The sequence below is a fragment of the Chinchilla lanigera genome, unplaced genomic scaffold (assembly GCF_000276665.1).
Source record: "Chinchilla lanigera isolate Chin_1 unplaced genomic scaffold, ChiLan1.0 scaffold00032, whole genome shotgun sequence".
Taxonomy (NCBI): Eukaryota; Metazoa; Chordata; class Mammalia; order Rodentia; family Chinchillidae; genus Chinchilla; species Chinchilla lanigera.
In genome coordinates, this window is record NW_004955433.1 from 5,286,342 (window position 1) to 5,305,161 (window position 18,820).

At 38.3% G+C, this 18,820-nt stretch overlaps 1 protein-coding gene and 1 long non-coding RNA gene across 6 annotated transcripts in view; one reads left to right on the forward strand and one right to left on the reverse strand.

Moving 5' to 3' along the window:
* Positions 1–252: 252 nt before the first annotated feature.
* The window catches only part of Prkg2 (protein kinase, cGMP-dependent, type II), a 100,978-nt gene continuing 82,410 nt past the window's right edge, over positions 253–18,820 (reverse strand). For all 4 annotated transcript variants that reach the window (XM_005388222.2, XM_005388223.2, XM_005388221.2 and 1 more), the window contains 5 exons: positions 17,528–17,691; positions 13,494–13,616; positions 12,345–12,407; positions 4,645–4,711; positions 253–2,656 (listed from right to left, as the gene is read on the reverse strand). In XM_005388222.2, the coding sequence (XP_005388279.1) occupies positions 2,561–2,656; positions 4,645–4,711; positions 12,345–12,407; positions 13,494–13,616; positions 17,528–17,691 (513 nt within the window). In that variant the 3' untranslated portion in view covers positions 253–2,560. The remainder of the gene's footprint in view (positions 2,657–4,644; positions 4,712–12,344; positions 12,408–13,493; positions 13,617–17,527; positions 17,692–18,820) is intronic.
* On the forward strand, positions 2,214–10,200 carry LOC102027445. 2 transcript variants are annotated; one of them, XR_261558.1, is made up of 3 exons: positions 2,214–2,306; positions 2,565–2,682; positions 10,036–10,200. It is a non-coding gene; the product is annotated as an uncharacterized LOC102027445 (long non-coding RNA). The 2 variants fall into 2 exon arrangements; XR_261557.1 differs by having other exon boundaries at positions 2,252–2,306; positions 2,543–2,682.

Here is an 18,820-nt window from a genome sequence, read left to right on the forward strand (position 1 = left end):
GAAAAAATTTAAAAACCATAATTATGAAAAGCTGTTCCCACCTAGAAGAAGCTCAAGAATGAATAATTAACCTTCCATCTTAGAGAAGAGAGATTAGGAATGACTTAATTATTAGGAATATTATAAATTTACACAGCTCAGGATAATTTTATGTATTTCCTGTGTGTGTTCAATTTGTAAAAATTAGTGTTTAGGTTAGTTTAAAAACACATTTCATTTTGTTGAGGATTAACCCCTCATTTTATACACTGATGTTTGATCAACCATCTTTACTTGCAGACTTCACACAAAGAAAGGACAGAGACTGATTTAATTGGTACAACTGTGATACAGACACCAATGATACATAGGTTCAGAACTAAACGGTCAGTAAGGCCTCTTGAATTTTAACAGAGATAAAACAGTAGCCCCCATCTGTGCAGCATTGGTTATTTCAGATACTAGACAAAAGACTCTCTGCATGATTTTTTATAATGGCCAGAGCAAATTTTCAAAGTAGATATTACTTCATTGTGCCTTTTTCTACAAGTGAGATAGCTAGTACTCAAAAAGTATATCATTTTCCTAGGTAGGAAATAGTAGAGCTGGGATTATATAATGGGCCAAGCACTTATATTTCATCTTTATAAGGTACTCTAAAAGAAACAATAAAATCACATTTGGAGATTTCATATGATGTGGTTAATCACAGGCAAAGTACGCCTGTAGTATTCTAAATTGGTTTTTATCTCTATATACGTAGTTTTAAAAATTATAACTATTGATCCCTTCTGAGATTATCATTGCAATTATATATGTACAGTTCTAATATCCATCTAATACATAAATTTTTTACCTGTATATGTTGGTAATGCTAAAATATATACATGGAAAACATATAGTACATACAAACAAAATGCAAATAAAATATTTTATAAAGTTTAGAAATTCTTTAAGCAGGTTATGTCAGTCCTATTAAAAATGATTCTTCTATGTACAATACATAATCTTTAAAAATACTACTCCAAGAACAAAATCTCTTTGGTTCAGCAAAAGGACTCTCAATGTGGAAATTCGTTTATTAAGGGTGTACTGTCTCAATGTGGGCTTCACTTGTCCGCTTCAAGACTTCAGGAAGCTTACAGTTGACTCTCTGAATGATGAAAATATGCGCATGGAGGGGGTAGAGATTGCTTTTCAATAGACCATTATCATATAAAAATATAACCGGAAACTTGAATAATTCTAGAATTTAGATTGTGCTACTGTCAGATTAAAACACACAGAGAAAGCTCTGCTTCCCACGTACTGTGGAAGGAGGGTAGGAGAGTGACCATGGCAACACATGAAAATATTCACTAGTCAAATTCTTAGGTACTGGTATCCAGCACTATTGAAGAGTACCCTACTACTGTCTAGAAGATTGCCAGGAGGACAAGGAAGAGGTCAGATGCTAGGTGCATGTCTAAAATCTTAACAGTTCTCCAATGGCATGTGTTAAAATTATAAACATATCCATGACTCAGATATCTTTAAAAAGAGCTATACTCGACAGTGAGCACAGTGGATTAACATTTCCCAATGGGCTTCTCATTCATAATTCATGGGGGTCATTTGGGGAGCAATAATCAAAATTGGCTAAAATTATCTCAAAGAGTCCACAACCTTAATAGATTTTATTCTCTTTATCTTTAAAGAGAAGGAGAAGTCTTCACAATTTTGCTCAAGTATATTTTCTACTTTGATAGAGAAATATTTTAGTACCCAAAATAAAACCCTTTGAATTTATTATTTATTTGGAACCCATAATTTAACCATACATTATAATCACTTTTAACAAGGCTTATGAAAAATTTTCTGAGGTATCACAGCAGTCACAGGAGAAAGAAAGATTGTTTTTGCTTTATTTTTTCTAAGTTCCCCAATAGAATATAATTACTCAGTTAGATTAATTGGTTCATTTTCTATAGGAAAAAGTATCACTCTGTAATACTCAAACCTGCCTTTTCCCAGACTAGCATCAGAAGCATATTCATATGTGTCTAGGTTAAAAGCTGATGAAAGTCAAGAGTTTCTATTGATTACCAAGATTTCTGCAAACCCCCGTGTTATGAAGTCACAATGCACACATGGAATTATTGAGTGTGGGGGAAACCTTCCAAAATTCACTGTATTCTTCCTTCACTTTCAATGATTTACTTGCTCAGAAGTCGAGACACTTGTTAAGCTTTGTCAGATTTCAAAGGGAAAAACTATGAGAAGAAGCGATAGGTTTCAACAAAGAGAAACTATGCCATTTCAACAAAAATGTTTCTGATGGTTGAAAGGTAAAGGATGTATCCTTCCACATTTGATACATGCGTAGGATGGAATACAGGAATAATTCATAGCATCCCAAGCAAGACCTTATAATTCAGAGCCCCATCTGTACCACTTTCCTCCACCTCTGGTGCAGAGATTTCTTCTCACTAATAGTCTTCCAAAAGATCTTATAATACTTTGAAGCGAGAAAAAATCAGGGTTGGATTACTGATCCTTATAGTCTTCTGTGGTGTCTCAGCAGAAACCATCTTTTCTTCCATCAGAAGTCTTTATCCCAACCTGACAGCTCGTCCGGAGGCACTCCCTTTTCAGGAGGATATTTGTCAAAGTAGCTGTGATCTATGGGTCCGCTGAGCTAATACAGAAAAGATTAAGATAAAGGTAAGGATAATGTTGAATAAGCAGGCTTCTGCGCCCGGGTAATGTTTTTTCGAGCTGCACACCGCTTTCCTACTCTAACTACTTTTAAACAATGTACAAGAAAAAGGTACCCAGGTGTCACTACTGAGTCAGTCTCTGTGTCCTTGAGCCTCCCTTTCGAACCAAGTGATTCAGACAGTGGATTACGCTCATGGAGAGCCACCTGGCCTGAGGAGTTACTTCCTCAAGAAAGGGTAACAGAAAGGATTATCTATGTTTTAATCAAGGTAGAAAATATTTTAAGGCAAATATTTTTTAAAAATCAAAATTTGCCAGAGGAGCTCTTCCACACTGTAACGCTTCTCACCAATCTCTAATTTTTAATTATGCTTGAAAGCAAAAATTTGGAAACTTCCTGAATTGAAAAGTAATGACTGGAAATAAATTACTTTTCAATATGGCAGTTTTCCAAATTTTTGCTTTCAAGCATAATTAATGACATAGTACCAGACTGAATACTCAGGTAAAAAAATGATTAAAAATAGATTTATGATATATGACTGTGTGCACAGTGGGAGGACAGGGAGGAATCATTCTGGAGTGGACAATCATGTAGCCATGTGTGGCCAGTCATCAACTGGACCCAATCTCTGGACAAAGGCGAGCACAGGCTGACTTGGGGAAAGAGTGACTCAGGAAGTACCCAGGTCAACAGTCCACCAACTTTATGCTATTGTTATCTCTGAAAGAGACCTCTCTCCTTGCATGTTTGTAGCTTGAAGTTTTCATTAAAGTTTAAATAGTTGTGGAGAATTCTAGTATAGTGTAAACACTGACATGTTAAAATAAAATATTACAGTTACTTTACCCTTTTAAATGTCTAAATATCATTGAGATTTGATTCCCATCAGTCACTTTAAAAAAAGAAACATTGCATCACTCCCTTTTCTCCCTCTACTTCCTTCCCATTTTCCCCATAAAATTCGTCTTAATGTAAAATAGTTTTATGCTTGACAATCCTTTTTGATCATTCCTCAAGTGCCTTAAATTTTACTCTTTGAAATTCTTTTAGCATATGTGGCAATAAATATTTCTGCTAACACAAATATTTCTTTGGATTCATTTACAATTACATTGTAATAGCATGCAGTGTCACACAGCACTAATACATTACAGATTTCTAAAAGCAGTTAATAAATGATACTTCATTTGTCATCCTGGCCAACACTGACTACCTTGGGATTTAGGTGCTATAGATGGGTAATTAGTTCCAGAGAGGTGGGCCAAACATCATCGGATAGGCAACACTATTTAGTCTCTAAAATCAAAATTACTATGAAATTTTCAATTAATTTTTTAAATACCCATTCTAAAAAACCATGTAAAATCTGTTATGCATATATGCATGCACGTGGGTGCACATGCATGCACATACACACACACACACACACACACACACACGCAAGCAAGCAAGCAAGCACACTGTTATGGCTTGTGTCTAGATGTCCTTCCAAAACCTCACGTGGTCATAGGTGAGGCTTTTCAGAGGTGGCTGGATCTATGGTGTATGGTGCTGGCAGCAATGTGATGCTAGGATTGATTCACAGTGTGATACTAGGATTAAGGGTGTGATTGCTACCTGCCTTAAGAGTGGGTAGCCTGGATAAGATGTAAGGGACACCAAGAGGGTCCTTGCTTGTTGCTGGTCACTTGTAACTTGCTGCTGTTGGTGTCTTCTGCCTACCATGAACTCCTCTGTGATACCCCTCTGCCATGTGCCACCTTGCTTTGGAGCCAGCTGATTATGGACTGAAACCTCTACAAACTGTGAGCTAAACAAACCTTTCCTCCCTTAACTTGTGGGTGCTGGGCATTTTGTCTCAGCAATGAGAAAAGTAACTAAGACACACACTCACCATTAAAATCAGTTTACAAAAGAAATACCCAAAAGAAATGAAGAAATTGTTACAGTAAATACCATACCTCTCTTCGTAATGGTGAGGGAAGATTCCGAGCTTTCAGTCCCTCCCAATTGAAACCATTTAGCCACCTGAAAAATGAGAGAAGTACAGGGGAATGTTACTTATCTAATAAACCATTAGCATGTGGAGGTGTCGGTCAGTCCATTTTGTTGCCTGCTTCCTGCCTGCAACAGCAGAGCCACAAATGCCACCGTGCTGGGTGTCTGTTGGGCTCACATGACATCCATGCCAACTAAGCTCAGGTGAGCGCTTCACGCCCACTAGCACTATCCTACCTTCCCCTCTCATATTCCCTTGACTTCACATATTCCCTTAATTCATACTTTGTTCTCTCTCCAAGCTTCCAGAACCTTCCACTCATCTTCCTGATGTCCTTGTTTCTTATTTTTCTGAGAAAACTGAAGCAAAAACAAAGAGAACACCTCCATCACTTCCCTCCAGCATATCCACCCAGCTACCCTTATCTGTGACACCTTCTCTCTTGCACCATTAATTAAAATGAAGTGTCTTTGGTTCTACCTAAAAACAGTTCCTCTACTGTGCACTTGACCTCATCGCCTCCTCTCCTGCAGTTCTCATCTCTCCTGAGTCTTTTTCCCTGCTAGCTCGTTCTCATCAGTGGAAGCACATTTTTCGTAGAACCAAGCACCTTCCTTTAAGCTGCATTCCCTTCCAACTTCCAGTCTACTTCTCCCCTTCTGTTGGAGGAGACTCCTTGAGAGAGTCATTTAATCACTTTCCCCTCCCCTTGTCTCTGGAACACACCACAGCAAGTTTCATTCCCTCCACTCCAGTGAGTTACCTGGATTTTCAGTTTTTACTTTACCTGATCTACTAGTATAGCATTTGCCACAATTAATCAGTCACACTTTCTGAAATTCTTTCTCCACTTGGCTACACATCACAGAACTTTCATTTACTTCTTTTCCTTTCCAGAACACATGACTGTCCAGGCCCTCTTCTTATCTTCTTGAGTCTGTCTCTCATCCTGTGAAGTTGGTGTACGCCAGGGCTCCCTGGACCTCTACTCTTTTCAACTACTCTCATTTCCCAGGTAGCCTCATTCAGTCTCCTGGCATTAAACATCATTTGATTGTTAATCTAATGATTATCCCTAACTTCAATTTCCAGCCAAGACTCCACCTCTGTATTCAATTAATGGGCCACTATCTACAGTTGCTATTCAGTATCTCCCAACTAGATCTCTAACCGGCAACTAGCATATATCAAGTTCAAATTGGAGCTCCAAATTTCCCCCACCAGACTTGCTTCAAACCTTCCAGTTGTTCAAAGCAACAACATTGGAGTTACTCTTTCTCTCACATTAATAAGCATTTGTAAATTATTCTTTCTCTCACTTGCTTGGTAATGCCACCTTCAGAGCATACAGTACCTGTATTCCAAATCTGACAGTGCTCAAAACCTTCAGTCTACTGGAATAGGGGAAGCTATGCTTTTGTCCTTGGAAAACCATCCAGCTGCAAGCATGATCACTTAACACAAGTTACATCACACCACGACTTTGTCCCAAGTCCCCCCCACCAACCACCACCACTGTGCTTCCCACCTCACTCAGTATGAAAGGAGAGGTCTTTGTCACATCCTTACTTTAGCCTGCAAGACCGCACAAAATACCATTTATACCCCTACCCTTCCACTCCTTTACCCATGGCCTGCTTTTCTGTCCCCCTTGCTCACTCCTATCTCCTCTCCACTCTTTCAACAAGCTAACGATGCTGCTGCCTCAAGGCTGGATTATTCTTCCTGCAGATTTCCACATGGTTAGCCTCTTGACTGGAAGCACTCTTTAGCTATCCGGCCTAAAATTGTAAGCCCTCTCACCCACCCTGCCCCCATTCTTCCTCTTCCTCTCTGCTTACTTTCCCTGGTTAACATTTACTGCTGTCTGATAACTACCTGACTTGGCTGTCTCCTCCACAAGGACACAAACTCTGTGCAAGCAGGGGTTCTCATCTCCTTCTTTTCCTTTACTGCTTCTAACACTGGAGCCAGTGCTTGGTACAGACTAGAGCTCAGTACTGTTTGGTGAATGACAAAATAACTACAACAGAACACCTTACCCAGGACTCCTACATCACACTGTCCGACAAGCATCACACTCTCATGACAGTGATGGCCTTGGTGACATGGATCTCAGAAGTTCCGATATAACAAAGAAGTTCACAGTGAAAATATGAGAGGAAGCTGATAGTCAGGTGAAGTCCTTCCATTTATTTCTTCTGTATTGTTAATCTAGAAGGGCTACATTTGACATTAGCATGTATACCAAGCTTGGTGGGCTGGAATACACCACCAGAAGTGTGAGCTTCTCTAGCTTCTCTTGGACACAATCTACTCTATCTCTTAGGATCTCATAAAGAACATGGAATAATACTCCACATTGATCTTTGCACTGGGATACTGAGGTCAGCTTAACCAGCCGAAGAATATTTATGGAAAATCAATATGATCCCCTTTTTTTGGTATCAAAAAAGACAAAGACCTTACTTTTAAAATGTTTTTATTTTGGTGGGAGGTAACCAAAGAACCAAAGAAAAACAAGTAAAAAATGCAAATATTTAAGATACTCAAAAGTACTAGGAAGATAAAAGAGAATAAAGTGACAGATGATTCTGGAATGAGAATAATGGGAGGGGCTGCTTTTAGATAGGGCAGTGTTTAAAAAGTGATCTTTGGAGGCCAAAATGAAGAAGATAAAACCGTGGAAGGTCTGTCGGGAGGGCCTTCTAGGTGGAAGGATGTGGCAGGGATGAGCTGAGCTGTGGTGAACACAGTGAAAACTATGAAAATACAATTTTTAAAGATCTGAAAATGTCAGAGACCAGATCACATTATATTGTGTTTACGGTATAGTAAGAAGGCAGGATTTTTAGTGTGATGGGAAGCCATTACAAAGCTCTAAAGAAATGATACAATCCTATTTCCAAAAGGTACTTCTGGCCATGTAGAGAATAACCAGAAGGGGCCAGGGTGGTCAGGTTGGTGATGGTGGTGGGGATAAGACTTGAGGTACAGCCAATTAAGGAGGCTGTCTCATCCTTCTGTCAGCCACACCAGAGTTACTGTCTTCCAGTCTCTTCTTACCTGAGTTACCAGTTTCTTCTCACCCCAGAGCTGGCTGTGGTTCACTCCTTGACTGAACCTCCTAATCCAAGTCTAAGTTTAGCAATAGAAAAGAAACTGAAAACAGAGGGGAAAAGTTCTAGAACATTCCATCTCAGGTGCCATTTTAGTAAAAGCTGCTGGAATTCTCGTCAAAAAGTGAGTCAGGCAGCAATCCTGGCTGTTTCCTTTCCCTCTGCTGCCCTCGTTGTGAAACCACAGTTCTTTCCTTGATCCACCCAGCACGTCTCCACAGAGCCTGAGGCTTCATTTTTAGGGATTTCTAGGTACATAGTTCTATGGATTCTTTACTTTTGCCTCCAAACACAGCAACAGTTCCTCTTAACATATTTTACAATTTCTCTACCAGAAAGTACTCCATAAATACTAATAAAAGTCATTCCCCTTATTCTACTGAATCAAAAAGCCTGCGCATTTCTTACAGAGTACTTGTTACAGTTTGACTTATGGCAATATTTACTTAACATGAGTGGCCATTCACTTAGTACTTGGTCTTTTGACACTGACCACATTTTAAGTTATGCAAGTGCCAGCATGCATTGGTCTCTGAAAAACATCCACCAAAGAAATACTAGCATCAACAGCACATAAATTGCTTCTTTGTTTGTAGAGGATTTTAGAAGCTATTCTTGAAAGTAAAAGTAATGTTAAAATACTTGAAACAAATTATTCCTTTTTCTATCAGAAAAGGTTTAATTGTGCCCTACATGTTTATTCACAGTCTTTTAAAATAGATGTTGGGAGACATGATTGGCCTAGTTTATAACTTAGGTTATAAAAATGGGGAAAAGGAAATTATTGTTTAGAAAACATGATTTAATACAAATCTATATTACAATCTGTTGTATTTAACTGTACTGTTTTTAAATATAAAGCTAAAGTGAATAGTTCTCTAAGAAAACAAAATTTTATTTTAGAGAAAAGTAAGGAAATCTAACACCAAACTTTAGAAAGATTCTTTTTTTTAATTCCAAGAATATACTGAGCAGAATAGCTGTAGGCCTGGGAATTTACAGAAAGTTTAAAAACACTTCTATTTGTTTTTTGTTGTTCTCTTCTTTTTCTTTCTTTTGGATAAAACACTTCTATTTGGAAAGAGAAGGAAAGATCAATTTTTCTGGGGTTCCTCCCTATCTATATAGTTTAAAAGGCATCATGAAAATAGAAAAATAGAATGAAATTATGTTGAGCTCTGTCTTAGTTTCTTTTCTTATCGCTGAGACAAGATATCCTACACTCAAAGTTAAAGAGGCAAAGGTTTATTTGGCTTACAGTTTGTAGAGCTTTCAGTCCAGAATTGGCTGGCTCCAAGGCAGGGTGATTTCACAAAGGAGAACAATTCATAGTGGGCAACAGAGAGCAAAAGGAAAAAGCCAGACAGACCAACCTCTTTCTGTCCCTTATATTGTATCTAATCTACTGAGATTATAGCTGTGTCAATCCAATCCACGGACTGATCCACCAATCGCCCAGGCTTAATCCCAGTATCTTTAATCCCAGTATTACACTATGAATCAATCACACACTCTAGATTCAGCTACCTCCAAAGAAAAAACCCTATGACCACATGAGGGACATCCTGACACAACAAACTCTCTGGGCCCACAAGAAAGTACTGTGTACCTCTGATATTTCTTAATAGTCAACGCTACCCTGCATGTTACACTCCGATTCTTCAGCAACACACAGCAAAGACACTCCTGCCTGAAATGAATTATTAAGAAGAACAAGCAAATTAATCCCTACAGGGAAGGAAATTCAAAATTGTTTATTCCCATGCTCTGGTGAGGAAATTCTTTAGCATCTGTTTGCAAGTGCATCCCATCACATTTTGACAGCTACATTTAAATGAGCCTCAAGTAAATAAAGAAAAGATAAAGCTGGAGGCTGTTAACAATTATATCGCTTGTTTCCCAACTAGCCCGGTGCAAAACATCAGGCAGACTTCTCAATGAGGGAAAAGGGGAACAGATATTGGAAGAATCACTTTAATTGATGGGACACTTGTTTCCTCCATATAAATGGTGTGTTTGTGTGTTATTCTGTAATGAGAAAAGCAGTGATAATGGTTGTGCAGGAGGAAGATAAATTGGAATCTAAGACAAATAATGAGCTTCACAATTGAAGGCAATCCAGAGGACTGACAATGAACATTCAAATACAACAAGCATTTTGATGTCTATAAACTCCACAGATGCGTCTGTTTTATCTCTCCCCATTTTCTCTCCCACCCTCCCTTTCTTCCTAGTACAGCCTTGAAGCAGAGCTCGATAGGCATTTTCAGTGTTGAATGCGTGGCTTTATTTCAAGTTCATGAATACATAAGAGCAGAGCTGGCAACTCGGAGAATTTTTTTCTTTTTTAAAGCTGTACCGCTACTATTAAGGAAAATAAATAGTGTTTCTATTTGGCAGCTATATCTCTCTCTATTTTTACACCATGTCAATGTACCTCTAAGACCTCTGTGGAAACATCAGTAGAAGACGGGGTGGAGCTCAGAGCCAGGGCACATAGTTAGCATGACTCAATCCCAGCACCAAAAAAAAAAAAAGAAAAGAATCTGTAGTGGAACAAAATATTGAGGGTTTTATACATTTCTAAATGTGATCACATCAGTGGTTTGTAAAGTTTTCAATAATGAAATATTCAAATTTATTTGTTCTATCATCAATGTATTCTTATACATGATATTTTCTATAATTTGTGGGCAAAATGAAAATGAAAACTTATTGAGGACTGTAGGACTTAGGCAGGTACTGACTTGGAAAACAGAAATCTTGCATAGCTGAAGGGTCATATTTGAATACTCAATTAAAGCAGAGAGGATGTCTTAAGAAGTAACCAGTGGTTCTGAAGATTGTTTTTAGAAATTTACAAAACTGAAAAGGGGTCTGTTAGGTTACTGCATAATAATAAATCTTTGTTTGAGATTTTGTGTAAATCAATGTACTTCACCTATTCAAAGAAATTATAATTTTTTTTTATTTTATGGAAAAAAGTAAATCAAAATTTCATAACAAAATAATAGAATAACAATAGTTAAAGCACTGAGTATCATTACCCTATAGTAGTTAATCAGAGCATAGTGCATGGGCATAAAAAATTCTCCAAATAATATTAGCACAAACCTTTCTTTTCAATGAAGAGAAACTGTAGCATAACTACTTTGTATTTTGCTTTTTTCCTTTTCCCTTCCTTCCTTTCCCCTTTCCCCAATCCTAGTTCATTTTTCTTTTTGATCAATTTCTCCCAATTTTTGACCTTACTTACTCTTTCAGTTCCTTATACCAGGGAGACAATACGATACTTACACTTGTGAGTCTGATTTATTTCACTTATGTGTACGGTCTCAAGGTGCATCCATTTACCTATAAAACTCTTAAGTTTATCCTTCTTTATGGTTGAGTAATACCCCATTGTATAAACATACCACATTTTTTTTAACCACACCTCAATTGATGGGCATTTGGGTTTGTTCCAGGATTTAGCTATTACAAATTTTGCTGCTATAAATGTGGGTGCACACATATTGCTGTGATATGATGTTTTTAATTCTTCTGGGAAAATATCCAGAAGGGGAATAACTAGGTCAAATGAGATCTCTAAGCAACAAAGACAAGGTGGGGGGGACATCACAATCCCTGACTTGAAATTATACTACAAAACTACTGTGATAAAATCAGCATGGTACTGGCAAAACAAAAACCAGACCTGCGGATCCGGGGAACAGATTAGAACATGGAGATCCAGCACCAAACATACTCAACCACCTTATCTTTAACAAAGGGGCCAAACATAGTCATTGGAAGAAAGATAGCCTCTTCAATAAATGGTGCTGGTAAAACTGGCTTTCCACATGCCAAAAACTAAAACTAGACCAATGTCTATCACCATGCATTACACTAAAATCAAAATGGATCAAAGATCTAAATATAGAAACAGAAACAAAACATTTACTAGAAGAGAAAGTAGGTAGAAATCTTGAAGATATAGGTGTAGGCAGACTTCATGAACAAAACCCAGACTGCATGGGAAATACTTCAAAATGTCAACAACTTTGATCTCATCTTAGTAAAAAATCTTTTGCACATCAAAAGAAATCACCAACAGAGTGAAAAGGCAACCCACAGAGTGGGAAAAAGTTTTAGCCAATTGTCCCTCAGACAAAGGACTTGGTCAAATCAGAGAGGACATATAAAGAATTGAAAAAAATCTGACCTACCAAATTTAAAAACCCAGTGCACAAATGGGCATCTGAGATGAATACCCATTTCTCAGAGAAAGAACCTGCTTACTTATTTATCAGGTACCAAATAAATATATGAAAAAAATATTCAACATTCAAGAGATGCAAATTAAAACAGCACTGAGATTCCATCTCACTCCAGAAAGAATGGCTATCATCAAGAATTCTACTAATAACAAAGTCAAAGCACTAGAGAAGAAAAATTTAAAGTCTCTAAAGAGAACCTTGTGGCCCACTTAGAGCAGCTGTCATGACTACCACATTATTCTCTAAATTTCTGTATTTTTCTGGACAAAGAAGTAACCGTGTACCTGTGTTTCTTAATGTCATTGATTCCATTCTTCAGATTTCCGAGCCTTTCTGTTGGATTTTGCCTGAAATAATAATTTTTAAAAGGCAATTATATTTGAGTAAATTTTAAATTAAAATATAATGTTTATTTATTAATTCACTCATTTCACATGCAAGCAGTTCCTACTGTAGATCAGACAACTGAGTATGGGGAGTTGAAAAAGATGTGGTCCACATTTTTAAATAAGCTATGAATAAATGCTTTAAAAGTACTATCTTGTTAACTATTGAGAAAACCAGGGAAAGCTTTAGAGAATCATTCACATCTAGACTGAAATTTTAGAAGCATGAGGGAATTCCTACAGCTCTCTATAGTCAGGTTTTACTTTCTAAATTTACTAAATTTTAATGGTTTATAAAAGTTTGAAATCTGGGGAGAAAAAGCAGCAGCAAAATAAACTTAGCAAAGAATTTGGCAGTCTCCTATTTTCTGATACATGATTTTTAGCAGTAAAAAAACTGGAATAATATAAGACCTGAAAAATACTTTTAAAAAAATAAAGATTGAAAGAGGGCATTCAGTAATATTTTACCATTTTCTCTCAAACTAATGGGATTATAGTTTTAACCTAAGTTTGTTTTGTGGGGATTTTTTTGTTGTTTTGTTTTGTTTTGTTTTGTTTTTGGAAACAGGGTCTCAGTATGAAGTGCAGGCTGGCCGTTAACTCACTATGTATCCCAGGCTGGCCTCAAACTCATGGTGATGCTCTTGCCTCAGCCTCCCAAGGGCTGGGATTATAGGAGTGTGCCACCATGGTTCTAACCAATAAAGATGATTCCTGAAATAACTTGTAAAATTTATATCTCTCTATCTTTTTCCTTTGGTATCATGAATCGAACTCAGGACTTTGTGCTTGCCAAGCATGGGCTTGTGCCACTGAGTTATATCCTTGACCTAATTTACATCTCTTTAAAGTTTAAGTAGGCATTGTGATTGTGTAAACTCAAGCTCCTTATAATACAAAACAGAAAATGCCTTTATTTAAATACAATTTGGCTACACAGGAAAATATGTTAGACATATACTTAATTTTAAAATGTTCAGAAACAATCTGGAGCCTTTATGCTCTGTCCAAACAAACCAAGGGGTCACTAATTGTCATTCTCACCTGCAAAGTCTCCGAATCAAATCCTCAGGTCGTCTTGTTACCTTTCTGGGAAAATCCATTTTCTCAATTCCTTTGAGAATTAAATTGTAGGTCATCATTTGGTCAATCCCAGAAAAGGGCGGGCTGGAGCACAGAGCAAAGAAAATACACTAAGACCAGAGTCTGAGACACTTGCAGAATTCTCTTTTTTCCCTTTCTATTTTCTCATCTCCTTCCATTCTTCTTTTCCTTCTCCTCCTCTTTCTCATTAGTTATTTTACAATGAATTCAGATGTGTACCAGGAAGTCATTTCATTAATCTCCCATCACTTTAATCACACACACAGGTGATTTGTCAGGTGGCCATGGTCACTAAGAAAAAAACTAAGGAGGTACAGAGAGCGATTCTTCTTTCCATGCGTCGAACAGGAAAAGCCACTCTCCTGCACTGACGGTGGAGCAGAGGTGCTAGTGCAGAAACTCAGAGACCACACGGATGAGCCACCAGCTGTCTGTGGGCAGAGGCTCGGAGACAGGAAGTCTGGAGGCTGTGCATCAGGGCTGGGCAGCACAATCTGGCATCGTAGGTTGCTCGAGGGGGCAGAGGAGCGCAGGGAGTGAGTAAGCCGAGAGGGTGTCAGCAACACCCCAACGTCATATACGCAGTGGGCTGTGGTACGGCTTCAGGAAGTATTCTGAGTCAGCAATTTAGTTTATAGCAACCAGAATCAGCTTTTTAAAGGACAGAGAATAAACTGTGATGGGGGAGTCAGCAGAAGGCTTGGGAGCCTGGAGGAGGAGAGTAGAGCTGACGGTGGGAAAGCGGTGATGTGTGTCTGGATTCTCGTTCTAGCCAGACTTTGAAATACACTGATCATCTGTGTCCCTTCAAATTCTTAAGTGTGAAACTCAAATTTCATTGTGGTGGTATTTAGAGGCGGGTACTATGGAAAGTAATTCATTAGGTCACGAGATTAGTGTCCTTGTAAGCAGAAGTCAGAATGCTGACTGGCCGTCTTTCTACCACATGAAGGTCAAACAAGAAGTTTGTGTGTTGGAGCAGAGTTCTCACCAGGTGCCCTGATCTTGGACTGCCATCCCCCCAAACTGCAAGAAATATATGTTTTCTGCTCAAATCACCCAAAAGCAACCTCAGCTATGACAAATGGTAAAGTCAATAGGATGTGCTAAGGGGATGAACATGGTACGTGAGAGAAGAAGAGGATTCAAGTATTTGGACCTGGATAACTATAGAATGGAGTTACCATCACGAGAAAGACAGCGGTGGACATGATTGCTTTTGGATATGGAATGGCCCCTCAGGCCTGTGTGGTAAAGGCTTGGTCACCAGTCTGTGGCACAATTAGGAGGTGCTAGAACCTTAGAAGTGGCTTAGTTTCACAGGAACTCTTGAGTAGGGGGATCTCTCTCTTTTCCCCTCTCCTTTCCTCCCTTCCTCCTTCCAGACACCATAAGTAAATAGGCCTCCTGTACTGCATGCTATTGCCAAGGTATACTGTTCTACAACAGGCCCAAAGCAATATGGCTGTGTGACCATGGACTGAACCTCTGAAATTGTTAGTCACAATAAACCTTTCTTTCCCAGAAGTTGTTCATCTCAGGTAGTTCTTCACAGCAAGAGAAAACTAACTAATACAGTAGAAGTGCAGAGCAAGTTATAGGGAAGGGAATTCAAAATTATGTTTTGAACATCCATATGGAGATGCCAAACAGCAGCTGCATTTAGGGAAGAATTTAGGGGTGGAAGTATAATTGTACTTATGTACATCAGATAGTACTTATAGCCACGGGACTTGATATAACCCAAGGAGTGGTAGATTGAAAAGAGGTCTAGGACTGAAGTGATCCAATGTGGAAATATCAGGAAGATGAGCATATTCTAGCAATGAAGACTGAGAAAATGCCACATGTGTGGGATAAGAAGAGAGAAGAAGGTCCTAGAAGACACTGTAAGAGAATATTTCAAGGAACATATTGCTAAGACGAATAAAGAGATTGTGAACTGACTGCTGAAGTTGGATAACATTTCATTTCATGTCCTACTTTGTTTTTATAAACTTTCATATCTGTTCTGTCATTTAATTTTTGACATTGGAAGATGATTTTAACCACTCTTGCATTTCACTTGTGCTTGTCACCTGCTGATACCATACTAAGATGGCCTACCAGTAAGGACAAACTTGCAACAAAGGAGATACAGCAATTTTTCAATAATCTATATCTCACCTGTAAAAAAATAAGGTAGGAAATGAAAAACATTGCTATGATACATATGTGTTATATACATACAATGATATTATTTTATTCTGTTCCTTACTTCTTCCTTCAGTTTCCTCAATGCTTGGTACCTTATAGAGTTCAAGGCATTTAAAATGAACTTTTCTCCTGCCCTACCCTGAGAACATTGCAAAAATCATTTCCCAGTTTCTTTATGATACTCAAGGGCACCTTAGCAAATCCAAGTTGTTAGATTTTTCTCCTTCCTTATTTCCTCACTTTATTTTCCTGCTCATAATAATTTATTCCACATTTTGAAGATGGAGATGTATATTCCCCGTTACCTACAGGATCCATCCTATATTTCTCAAAATGCCACTGAAATTTCTAAATGAGGAAATAAATTCTTGAAATAAGATTCATTGTGCCAAAAACCTTAAATAACTTTTCTCTTGAACAACTATCTGGAAGTTTTCTCTTCTTTCCTTCAGAATCATAAGTAACAGATATTTGAAAATGATTATAAATAATATAAAATGATCTTTCATCTCTGTTTGCCCACTGCATGTGAACAAACATATAGAATGTAACCACCGGCTCTAACACTGCTATTTGCAGTGTAAAAAGTTCAGCAAGGCTTGGGGGGGCTGGGTCTGAGCGTTAGACCATTTGTCTAACAAGCTAGGGGCCCTTGTTTCAATCTCCAACAATAAAACAAAATTTAAGAAGAGTCTGTGAAGCTGTCTTTTTCTAAAACACGTGTCCAGACATGCATCCCTATCAATGGACACTTTCCAGTATTTTGTAAATTATTCTACATGCAAACGCTCTCTGACATTAAGGCTGAGAATATTTGGCTATAAAGTGTTATAAGGATGATCATAAAACACACTATGTGTGCTGGAAAATGCGTCACATTTCCAGCCAGAAAATCTGATATCAGATTCTTGATCTTAGGCAGGTAGCCGCTCACCTGGCTTTCTAACTCATGCAATTTAAACCATAAAATAACCATAAAAATTTAAATCATAAAACATTAATAAAAATTCTTGCCTTATCTTCCACACAAATTCATGAAAACTAATTTAGATAACACACATAGAAGTGCTTTGTGAACTGTTTTAGAAACGTGGGTAATGCTTCTATTTTGTGTGTGTGTGTATGTGTGTGTGTTAAATATTATGGACCCTGGACTCATTCATATAGCCTTTTCATGTCTTTGGGAATGGCAATTCAGTTTAACTGCTACAATCCCCTGCTTATGTCTTATTTCTGTTCATTAGCACCTCTAGAAAGGGGTTAACAGGGGATTAAAATTTAAATCCAGCAATATATTTTCTCTTCATGTTTCTAGTTAATGATATGTTGGGAAGATGAGGAAACAGAACTAAATTTAGTTTGATTGATCAATGATTTCACTGATCTAGGAAAAGAGCTTTGTTCATTTATTAAAAGAGAGAGAGAGAAAGTAATAATAATACAGCCCCAAACATTCATTCCAAACTTTATCCTCTCTTATTTTACACAGGATTATCAAAATCTTCCCATACTTAATATGATATCTATAATAATGGATCTTGCTATTTTGTGTAAAATAGTAACCCTATATTCCTTTTGTTCAACTTCCAGAATCTTTTCTCCATGTGATAAACTTGCAAGACCACTAGATTTGAAAGTGTAAAGTAGAAAAGCAACCAACTTAACAAGCAATAATACTAAAATGTTAAAGTCTTGAATGATATATTTTTATTATTAGCAAGTTATTTTTGCACATCTCTAAAGAGGAATCTAAACAGAAGTTGAAGGTATACACTTACTTGCCCGTTAGGAGCTCATACACTAGAATTCCCAGGGACCAAAAATCCACACTGAAGTCATGTCCTTTGTTGAGAATGACCTCAGGAGCTACATACTCTGGAGTCCCACAGAATGTCCAAGTTTTCTGTCCAGAACCTATTTTCTTAGCAAACCCAAAGTCAACCTGGAAAAGCAAGTCAAAGAAAATTTGAGAGACAATAAAATTTATGCTCCAACCTATTCATCTTCTACTTACTTCTGAAATCTTTGTACACTCCCACACTTGCCTTCATGTGGGCAGGGGGCAGAGACAGAGACAGAGACAAGGGGAAGGGAGGTGGGTAAGAGGGGGGCTTCCATATATCCTTTTGCAAGATAAAATGTAAATCTATTTGCTCTGGAGGAAGTTACACACATGTGCGTGTGCATATCTCGATGCCCATCTCCCCTAGAAGACAACTAGAGTTGCTTATGAAACTCCCAGCAAACAGGACTCAAACATTTTTCAGTTCAGTGGTGGGATTCAGTGGGAAACAGAGAGAAGGGGGAAAGTGATAGAATCCTGTGCACTCAAAGTTCCACCATTGGTAGAAAAGCAACAGCAAAACTGAGTTTTGGAAAGGAACAGAAAGGGCCACTGCCCAGAAGAAAGGAGACTTAAGACTCTGGATAGTCTTTAAACCCAATATACACAGCATCTGCCTCCTGTACATTTTGGCAACCCACAGCAAAGCCAGCAGTGTGGCATTTCCATTTTGGCTGGGCCTTGTACGTCCCCAGTCTCCCTGAGCACGGGGGGTGGCAGGCAGTGCCTGCACTGACTTATTTATTCTGCAAACATACATTCAGCATCCACTCAAGGCCAGGCTTTGTGACCGGTTTATACATACAGAGTTGACTCCAAGAGGCTCAGAGTGCTAGGATGTTATTGGGTGGTGACCCCTGAGGCCATCCCTAACTAGGGATTTGGAATGCTCCAGGTTAAGGAATCAGCCTCCCTTGCTCTGTCTTTTGGGAGGCCCCTTCCAATGCCCTGAGCCTGCAACCAGTGAACTGTGGACAGAGGAGCCAGCAAAGAAGGCTGGAGCTGCAGAAGCCCCTCACTGAATTGAGGCAGTGTAAGCACTGAAATCCTGCCCTGCAAAAACAAACACTTGGGCTCCTTGCACAGGGACATGTAGCATGGACTTTTCATCTCTAAGAGACACAGGTGTTATTTTAATAAAACCACCCTCCACCATCTTCAAGTAAACGGGCACACAAATTATCCCTGGGCTTCAACATTCGCATTTTAATACTTTCATTTTACATGG